The sequence below is a fragment of the Pteropus vampyrus genome, unplaced genomic scaffold (genome assembly GCF_000151845.1).
Source record: "Pteropus vampyrus isolate Shadow unplaced genomic scaffold, Pvam_2.0 Scaffold271, whole genome shotgun sequence".
Classification (NCBI taxonomy): domain Eukaryota; kingdom Metazoa; phylum Chordata; class Mammalia; order Chiroptera; family Pteropodidae; genus Pteropus; species Pteropus vampyrus.
The window spans coordinates 1,748,522-1,758,697 of record NW_011889052.1 but is presented as its reverse complement, the minus strand read 5'-3'; the positions used below and the strand labels follow the sequence as shown (position 1 = coordinate 1,758,697).

Sequence of the window (10,176 nt, the reverse complement as noted above, 5' to 3'; positions counted from 1 at the left end):
CAAAATCTTCCAAATGGATGAAGGGTTAAACCACATCATGCCTCGAGATGACATTTTTGTGTGAGTACCCAGCTGTTTCTGCTGCAGGGCGTCAGAGGAAACGTTCCAGAGGCTTTGCCTTGTTGGTGTGTCTAGAGCAGAGGTTCTGGCAGTTGGGGACCGTGTGGAGTTGCCCTGGTCGTGAAGTGCAGGAGATGGCAGTTAGGGAGTTGTGGCAGCCAGCTGCGCCCAGCGCCTTCTGGCACTTCTGAGCCAGACGTTCCAGATCACTCTCCTCGGCGTGAACACGGCTTCCTGTTAAGGCCTATTTGATGGTTCTTCACGTGGTCCTGCTGTTAGAAGTGCCTTTCTCAGGAAGAGTCTCAGCTGCGTGAAGGACCGTGGGAAGGCAAGAAGGCATGTCATACAGGGAGAGTCTTGTCCCTTCCCTGTGCCACAGTCAGCAGCCCCTTAGATAGGTACCATTTCAGAATGACAGAGGGTTGATTTAAAAAGCCCTTTTCAGCTCTTAACATCCTGTAAGCTGAGAATTGGTTTTCTCACACCTGTGGGGACAGTACACTTGGGCTCCAGCGGCTCCCCTCAGCCTTTCCCATATCATCTTGTGTCTGGGCCGCTCCCTCCTTGTGACGTTGTATATGTCCCTCATCCAGGTGGGTGGGGTGGACTGAGTGGAGCAGTTTGAATGTGGACCCCGCCCAGCTACCTCTCCGATTTCCCCAATTTCCTCGATTTCCTCCAGTAACTTGCCTCCCCTGGGGAAGGTTTTTAAGTTTTGTTTGGCTTTTGTCTTTGGCTGAGGACTGCAGTGCGCAAAGGCATCTCCTTCCTTTACATTTGGGCGTATGACTTCTCGGTCACTCTGAAAGAAATAGTTCTTGACCACGCCCAGGATCCTCATTCTGTTCACACTTGCACAGGCCGCCTCCCCACGCACCACCACCCTCCCTCACTTTACAAAGCGCCAAGGCTCCCACCAGGCCGCAGAGCTGGGGCGTGTCTGTGTCTGACTCCCTCAATTCTGGAAACTACACACTTGAGCTGAGAAGGCATCACCCCGTGGGGAACTTGGGAAACCACCATCAACAAAGGGAACCTGAGAGGGCTTGGGGCCCAACCAACAGGAGAGGAAATTGTTTTATAGATGGATTAATAACTGTCTTAAGAAAACACAGTAGTAGTGTCAAATACTTTTTGAGCATGTGATGCATTGTGCTACTAAGTTTTTTAATTCTCACCACTGCAGTGTAAGTTGGGTAATTGTGCTGTCTATTGAGTAAACAGTTTCAGAATTTAGAGCTCTTGGCCTGGTCACAGCAGCCAGAAACTATCAGCGTTGGACCTGGAACCAGGGCCAGCCTCACTCCAAGGCCTGGTTCTTGACTTTGATGCTAGACCATAAGGTCCTTACCTTAGAGCACACTTTGGACATTTTGTGAGTTTTTCTTAGAACTCGTCCTGCATTTACTGCAGTCAAGACTGTTTGCCAGGCATCTGGGGAGGGGTGTGTGTGTGTGTGTTTGTGATTATAGTTTTCAAAAATTGAATCAGTAAGTTTGTGTCTCCCCCTATAGGAAGAGGGAAAGACTACAGTCGGTTGCCAGCAATTTTGGTAACATCTGTTCCAGGATAAAACATCTATAAATCTCCTCAATCCCATGTATTCACTAAGTAAGACACATTTTTCAAAATCATTGATTTGTATTTAGCAGTTTCTTTGGTTATCTCTGATTTTTTTAAAAATTAGATATGATTCTTTTTACTTCAATGTTTTTGGACAAAGATGGCAAACAGTTTTATAAGTTTGCTTCCTCATTTGAAATAAAGAGTCTTTGGCTATTACTCTAGGTGTACATCCTTGTATAATGTTTTGTCTTATTAAAAGACAGGGCGCTGGGAAACTTTTTAAAAATTGAGCTCCTTGGTGACAAAAAGATGATCTTGGTGGCCAGGCCCCCTATGTGCCTTTGTGTCTAGAGTGGTGGTCTGGATGACAGCCGTCATCTGCGCTGAGTCTCATTTGAAGGACCACAGAATTTGAGGCTGTGGTTGGGGGAAGGAGGGTTGTGTAGGTTCACGTTGTGCTGACAGTGACCCTCCTTGGAACTCCTGACCCAGCCCCTAGAATTGCCTTGAAAATGGTTTCTCTGCCTTTTGTGCTAAAATATGCTCTGTCCCAATAACCATAGTCCTGGCCACCATGTAGCTGCAGCTCAGAGCTCTGTCGCTTACAGGGACCTGATCCTAAACGTGCCCTCTTATGTGATTGACACAGGTACGAGGTCTGTAGCACCTCTGCGGATGGCTCGGAATGTGTCACGCTTCCGGTCTACTTCAGGGAGAAGAAGTCAAGGCCATCGAGCACTTCCTCCGGGGCACTGCTGTATGGACAGCCACTGCTGGTTTCTGTCCCCAAGCATAAGCTAACCCTCGAGTCTTTGTACCAGGCTGTTTGTGAGCGTATCAGGTTGGTGGCAGGAATGTGATTTGCTTGTTATATGAAATCAAGATGGGCCCGGTGATGAATGATAGTGACCGCCCCCCACCGAGTGCCCGCCGCTGGTAGAAACATGGTGCTGTCAGCCCCTGGGAGGGCCAGGCAGGTGTTGGGCTGGGGTGTCTGGCACATCTTCAGCACCATGATGCTGGGCACCTAAGCCTCCTCTGGTCCCTGGAATCCTGTCTGTCACACCCATCAGTCACCTGCTTTAGGGAGTCTAGTGCTTTGATGGCATTTGTACTTGAATATAATTTTCGAAGTAGTCCAGTATCGTTCTGAAGCTTATGATGAATGTTACTGGGAAATACTTTTTTAAATGATGGTGCCACATGACGTTCATGAAAGACTTGAAACGACTTGGTATTTAGACATCTGACCTCTTGGGTTTCTTGAAGTGCTGAGCCATCACATGATTTTAAGCCCTTTTTTTTTTTTTTTACATAAATTGCTTTACGAATAGCTAAATGTGTAAATTATGGACTACCTCTAGCTAAGTAGTGAAGAAAATGTAAATGTTACAACTGACAAATGATTTTTTTTCTTTCTCTTTTTCAAGCCGCTATATAAAACAGCCATTGCCTGAAGAGTCTGGCAGCTCGCCCGTGGAGCCGGGGACCTGCAATGGCTCCAGGGGCAGCTGTGAAGGTGAGTGCTCACCACACTGTGGGGCTGTGACAGACCCAGTCCCTCCTGCCCTCCCTCTTCTTCCAGAGGTGTCATACATGCGGGAGAGGGCAGCTCAGAGGCTGTGGCAGGGCGCTGCCTACAGAGCAGACCCAAGAGCTCTCTGCTGGTGCCCGCTGCCCGACTTTGGCACCTCATGGAATCTTCTTAGACGTGGTATCTGCACCTGGGAGACATTCAGTAAATACTAGTTGAGGGTCAGTTTTTTTCTTGTGGAGGAACCGAAGACTTCCACTTAACATTTGTATTTATTGTAACATTTAAAAGTTGCCTGCCTTCCTTACCAAGCTGCCTTCTTAGGTATGGAGTATGGGTTTAATTTTGCTCTTTTTCTCTCGGCCTGATGATGCAGTCTGCAGAGTCAGACTCCATGGAGTGAAACCCAGTGAACCACCAACTGGCAAGGGGCCTAAATTTAGGACTGGCAGGACTGCTGGCTCCCTTTCTGCCTTTGGGTGACTCGTCACAGAAGCGCAGTGCCCACTGTGCCTGTCCTACTGGGTGGTGATGAGGGGCACACCTTCAGGTGCCTCGTAAGTGCAAAGGGATAGATGTCGTTCTGCACACTCAGGATAAAATCTGGAAGGAAACACCATAGTTAGGTATTAAACTAAAATTTTAACATCAAAATGGTGGCAAATTATATACATATTATTTTTCATTTGTGTGCCAGGAGAAGACGAAGAAGAAATGGAACATCAGGAGGAAGGCAAGGAGCAGCTTTCAGAAACAGAAGGCAGTGGGGAGGACGAGCCAGGGAGTGACCACGGGGAGACCACCCAGAAGAAGATCGGAGGTCGGCCCTGCGCTAAAAAGCTTTTTACCTTTAGCCTCGTGAACTCCTATGGAACAGCTGACATAAATTCACTTGCAACGGATGGAAAACTACTTAAACTCAACTGTAAGCACTTTCTCTAACCTTTCAAACTGGGCTTCTTGGGGACTTAGGATCTATTTGAAAATACTCGCTCTCAGTACTCACTGTATTGGGCTTTCGTGGTTTCCGCGTAGCTCCAGAAACAGACGTTTGTGTGATCCTTGGCTTAAAGTTCCCTAAAGACCATTTCAGACACACGCATGCATGCATACATTGCCCCCCCCAACTCCCACCCCCAACTGGCTTTTCTCTTTGGTCTTTGATGACTGCAAACGGAAGCGAGAGCTCCCTCCGTTCCCATCACCCTTCACAGACTTTGCTCCGGGTTGATGACATGTCTGTGGCCCTCTTGGGTGGCAGCATTTCCCCAAACTCATTTCACTTACGAGAGAAGAAATGCAATTTTCTTTTGTTTTATAAAGATGTACATGAGATGTGATCCATCTAGAGGATGGACATGGGTTTTGTAGGCTTTCTGTTCCCTGAGCCTGTAATGGGGCCTGCCTTACAGGTGGAAAGAGGCATCCACACAGATGTGTGTTGTGTGTGACAGGCATTGAGTGGACGGTGAAGACACCTGCACAGGGACGGGAGGGGAGCTGCAAAAGTATCTCTTGTGCCTTTTAGCTCCCCCTACCCCGCGTTAGAGAAGAAATTAGCTAGCTAGCTCTCTTCATTTTGTTATACCTCTTTAAAAATGTTTTAAGCGACGACTTTAATGAGATATTTTGGATCTCTGTATCTCTTTCCCCCTGTCTCTGTAGCCCCCTCCTCTATAGTACATACACTGCAATTTCTAGCTATCTTCCAGAACTCTAGTCTTTGACTCCTCAACTCCGTGTGCCTCTCTCCTTCCCCCTCCCCGACGCTGTGGCCTGGATAATCCTCCAGGCAGTGAGCTGGGGCAGTGTGGCATCCTTGTTTGTTTTCTGTTTCTCAGGAATCTCACTCTTGCTCTGCCCAATACCCAGTGTCTGAAAGCGGGTGTTTCATGAGTTTTGTCAGATTTTCTCACGGTTTAAGGCAGGAGGGTAAATCTGGTCACTGTTACTCAGTCTTGACCTATGCCCTTTCAGAATTCTGTATAGTTAGCTCTTTTAGAGCTTGTCTGTAGCATCGAGGAAATCTTTGCTAAAGGATTTAGGGGTCTAGGGGTTCAGCGTTGGCTGGCCAAAGGCATAGCGTTGGTCTTAGCCTGGCTGGTGATGGGTGAGCACGTGCTGATGGCGCAGCTTGAGTGTGGTCCTTTTCACTCCTGTCACCTGAAGAGTCTCTCTTATTGCTGGCCATTCAGTAATGAGCAACACTTTGGTCCCCCTCCACAGCTCGATCCACACTGGCCATCGATTGGGACAGTGAGACCCGGAGCCTTTATTATGATGAGCAAGAATCTGAGGTAGGTCACTTGGGGTTCTCAATCAGCGTGCACGCTAGTTTCTGCTCTGGATGTGTATTAGGGTCACTCTCAGGTCCACGGTAACTTAACGAATTACATTTTAGACTGAGAATGACAAGCACTTAAGGGTTTTGTCATCGTATGTTCAGAGGCTCCAGAAAGTACATATTACTCCAGGAGTGAGAACTTGTGGGGTCACGGGTCCAGCTGGTAAGACGTTTCCCCAGCTGAACTCAGCATTTTGCTCCCCGCAGGCCTACGAGAAGCACGTGAGCATGTTGCAGCCTCAGAAGAAGAAGAAGACGGCCATGGCCCTGAGAGACTGCATCGAGCTCTTCACCACCATGGAGACGCTGGGGGAGCAGGACCCCTGGTAGGCAGCTCCTCTCTCTGGGCTGGGGCAGCCACGCAGCCTGGGCTCGGATCCGCTGGGGCCATTGGCGCACACAAGATCCCTTTGTATTTGGATGTGTCACCTTTTACACGGCGGACCCTACAACACAGGTCTTTCTGTGTAGATTGTTCTTTCCAGACTTGGAAAGCCATCACCCTGTTTTGGAAGATAACTTAGAGGCCTCCCTGCCCTGAAGCACTGACACTGAGTGCAGGAAGGGACATGGGACTACGGCTCTGCCTCCAGCTGGAGTGCCCAGGTGGCGCTGGCCCCCTGCCTCCTCACTGAGTGGCGGTTTCTCTTTTCAGGTACTGTCCCAACTGTAAGAAGCATCAGCAAGCCACAAAGAAGTTTGACCTGTGGTCCTTGCCGAAGATCCTGGTGGTCCACCTCAAACGGTTCTCCTATAGTAGATACTGGAGGGATAAGCTGGACACGGTCGTGGAATTCCCAGTCAGGTGGGTCCCTGGGCTGTAGCGTCAATAGGAAACTGAATGAATGGGAGGGCATCTGGGCACTGACTGGCTGAGGGTTTTGCCAGCAGAGACTTCTCTGCATTAGGATGTGTGTTGCTGGGCTCTGAGAGCTTAGACTTTGGCTCACTTCAACTCCCCATCCTCCCACATTCAGGGAAGACTATCCAGCACAAGTGCCCCCCTAGGCATGGGGTGATGCTCATCATCTGCCACTGCTTCCCTCTCAAGTCCCTTCTGCCACCTGCTCAAACTGATTTTCCCATCTGTCACTGGTCCCAGGGAGCCTGGGCAAAGCGAGACAGCACAGGCTTAGTGCTGTTTCTCATTAACGGGGACCAGGCAACCAGAAAGGCGTCTGCCAGGGCGAATGAGATTATTGGGCTGTAGGTGGGGGTGTAGACCCACCAAGCTCCTGACCCAGGAATAGGGATGGGACTGGCTTTCTGCTCGTGTCCTCTCACGTCCTATGGTACAGAGTGTAACTGACACAGAAAAGTAAGTCAACAAGATGGGAGTTCCTCCACAGACTGCAGTTTTTAAAATGTTTTTGGGGGAGGTAGATAGATAAACATATCTATCCAAGTATAGACGAGTCAGTGAGAGAACTTAGGTGGTGGGTATATAGGTATCAGGAAAATTCTTTTAACTTTTCTGTGTATTTGAAATTTTCAAAGTAAAATATTGGGAAAAAGTGGTTTCTGGGGCCTGTTTTGGTATTTAGCTTAAGTTTTTATGGCACCAGTTGTAATTTTGATAGTAACAGCCATTTTTACACGGTTACTACAGCTCTCTCGTCTGCCCAGAGCCCTTTCTCACCATTTGATCTGGGGTCGGGGTTACAGGAAGCTTTTCTTTTCCAGCTTGAACATGCCAGTGGTCAGAACAAGACCCTGGGCCCCTCAGGTTGCGGTTTGTTCATTCCTTCTTCAGCAGGGTTCCTTCCTCTGCGTTCTGGCCTGTCGCATAAAAGGGGTTGCTGGGTTACGCCAGCCTTCTCTGAGTTTACCGTATTTAAAGGCGATTTTTGTGTTCTGTGCTCAGAGGTCTGAATATGTCCGAGTTTGTCTGTGACCTGTCAGCAAGGCCTTATGTGTATGACCTCATTGCTGTATCCAACCATTACGGAGCCATGGGAGTTGGCCACTGTAAGTACTGGCATCTGCTTCCTTCTGCTTCCTTCTTGAAATGTCCTCGGCCAGTCATCTCTCCCCAGCCTCTTCTTGTGTTCCAGACGTGGCCCTAAGCACTTCACTCACACAGCTCCACAGGCCTCAGGCCATTTTTATCCTGCTGCCCCTTCATTTAAAAAAATTTTTTTTTTAGTTTTCATATTCTTTAATCTAATCATCCCACCTCTGGGAATCTATCCTAAGGAAATTACTTGACATTGGCAAAAGCTTTATGCACAAGGATATTTACTTATTCATGACAATGAAAAGTTGGTAACAGCATTGGTGATCAAGAGTCGGCACTCTTGTCCGTCCCCTTGATGGAAGTGTTCACAGCCGTTGCAAAATGAAATTAATAACGTGGGGGGACGTGCCGGTGATCTGTTAAGTGAAAACTACACAAAATGGCATCGTTACAGAAGGGAGTTTCACAGCTGTGGTAAAACAAGAGAAACTGGGGGTGCAAGTAGGAGGAGAGACACCAAAATGTTGATTTTACTTTTTTCTCTTTGCTCTGCCTTATTCTCCATCACTTGTGTAATGGGTAGGTTTACTTTCATAGTGAAGAGACCTGGTCCATGTTGTTGCCTGTTCACGGGAAGGTGCTAGTAGCGCTGAGCGAGGAGCTGCGTCTCCTCACATCTCCTTACTGCACCTGCGCTGTCCAGCTGCCAGTCCGGGGCGCTAGGACCCCAGGAGAGGACATCGTGGGAGGTGTCAGTTCATTTACACGCACACTGGATTTCAGGATTTCCCTACCCCAGTCTTGCCCCCTGTACTGGTGGGGAGCGTTTTCCGTTGGCTCAGCAATCTGCTCTCCCGCTCTCCCATTCTTACCGTATCACCTACTGGCTCCCGATGGCGGCTCAGTCTCCAGCCCATGTATCTGCGTTCTAGGCCATGAGAAGAAAGGAAAACAAGGGCACAGCCTTTCCTGTTAAGCAGACCTCCCAGAAGTGCCCCTCAGCCCTCTGCATACATCGCACTGGCTGTAACCTGGTCACATGGCTACATCTAGCCGTAGGAGAGCCAGGAAGATGAAAATGGGGGCTGGCTCTACTGGAGCGGCCGTTAGTGGTCCCTGATTGCATCGTATTCTTTAGCATTTTCTCTTCCACAACTTTTTTCTCCCCCAATTAACTTTGATACCTGTTTGTGCTGCTGCACGCTGCTCAGATGTACTTGCGTTTAACTGCTGTTTCGGCATGTAAGCGTTATCACTTGGGCAAGTTCCTTGGGCTCCATGTGCTTCAGTTCCCTCATTCACGAGGTGGCTGCTTGTGCGAGGGCCACATCGGGTCTGCAGTTGGAACTCCAAGATTGAGAGCCACCATCACTGACGTTAACGCCAAGCACACACATTGGGGACAGGCCCTGGGTGTTGTCTGTCACCTTTCGCTTTGTCACTGCCACTTCGTGCAGTAGGCACCATGGTGAGGAACAGCTCATCACACAGCGGGTTGAGACCCGAAACCCGACCTCCAGTAGTCTGTTATTTCTTAGCGTCTGGGCGGAGCAGGAATTGGGCATCACTGTGGGAATCGCTGTTGTAAACACATCATACTTGGAAATAGTGTCAGATCAAGACAGGAAGTGTTGGCTGTGGGGAATGCTGGATCGAAGTGAGGCACTGACTCTTGACTCACAGTTTTAGAGAAAGATGAATTTAAGTCTTCCTGTCCAATCCCCCAGCTCTGCAAACCCAGGTGCCCAATGTGTCCCATACCGGGGCCACTGCACACGCTCCAGAGGCGGTAAGAGGCAGGAGGAGCCACCTGCCTGGACAGTGGGGAGTTTGACTTGGTGTGTTCTTTCGAGAGCTGTTGTTTTACTTAAATCCTAAAGTCTCAGTTCCTTATATGGGTCGCCTGGCTCAGGATTATTGCTTCTAGCCACCCTGAAAATTGACACGAGATTTCTCTTTTTATTTTAGAGTCATTTATTAAAATTACAGTTTAAAATGGTCCCCAACAGCTCCGTTTTTACCCTTTTCAAGCCTTTTTGAGGAGATTTTAAAAGGGGCTGAGTTATCTAGGTTCTTAAGACACAAGCTGTAAATTACTATTAAGGGTCTTTGTTTTCTTTCATTTTTTGGAGTTTTGTTGTTCAGTGCAAGCTTGATAAGCTGGCCCAATTAATTCTCTGGTGACCACTGGAGTGCTTTCTTTTGGCAGACACTGCATATGCGAAGAACAAACTGAATGGGAAGTGGTATTACTTTGATGATAGCAATGTGTCCCTGGCCTCTGAGGACCAGATTGTGGTAAGTAGGCCCTGCTACCTGCTTCCTCTTTGTTCTTTTATGGATCAAAGCTAGGAAGAGTTTCCTGGGCCAGTTGGTTATTTAGTCATCCTGAAGTGACAGTGGGAGCTAAATGTGGAGAAAGAATTGGCTGCCATTTCTTCTTGTACTCCCTTTAATGAGAAGCTTGACTCTCCTCACGGTTCTGTCACAGGGCATCTGCCTTTTCCAACTCCCTGGGCAGGGTCAGCACAAGTAGCCTGAGGTGGAAAGGCCTTGAGGGTCGCCTGTGTGTGTGGATGCACAGGGCAAGATAGCAGATCCCTAAGAGGGGTGTGTTTTGAACAGTGAGAGAGAAGCTGGGAAGAATGGGTGATTTTTTCCCAACCAGTGAATGGACTTTTTCCCTCTTGTGTTTTAGACAAAGGCAGCTTACGT

The 10,176-nt window shown here is 48.5% G+C and overlaps 1 protein-coding gene across 1 annotated transcript in view; it reads left to right on the top strand.

Moving 5' to 3' along the window:
- The first annotated feature begins 1,579 nt into the window (after positions 1-1,579).
- LOC111729586 (ubiquitin carboxyl-terminal hydrolase 4-like) overlaps positions 1,580-10,176 on the top strand; it is a 10,281-nt gene continuing 1,684 nt past the window's right edge. The window contains exons 1-10 of the mRNA XM_023520565.1: positions 1,580-1,671; positions 2,276-2,467; positions 3,057-3,145; positions 3,858-4,085; positions 5,387-5,457; positions 5,712-5,830; positions 6,160-6,309; positions 7,369-7,472; positions 9,671-9,759; positions 10,160-10,174. Coding sequence (XP_023376333.1) covers positions 3,875-4,085; positions 5,387-5,457; positions 5,712-5,830; positions 6,160-6,309; positions 7,369-7,472; positions 9,671-9,759; positions 10,160-10,174 — 759 coding nt within the window. The 5' untranslated portion in view covers positions 1,580-1,671; positions 2,276-2,467; positions 3,057-3,145; positions 3,858-3,874. The remainder of the gene's footprint in view (positions 1,672-2,275; positions 2,468-3,056; positions 3,146-3,857; positions 4,086-5,386; positions 5,458-5,711; positions 5,831-6,159; positions 6,310-7,368; positions 7,473-9,670; positions 9,760-10,159; positions 10,175-10,176) is intronic.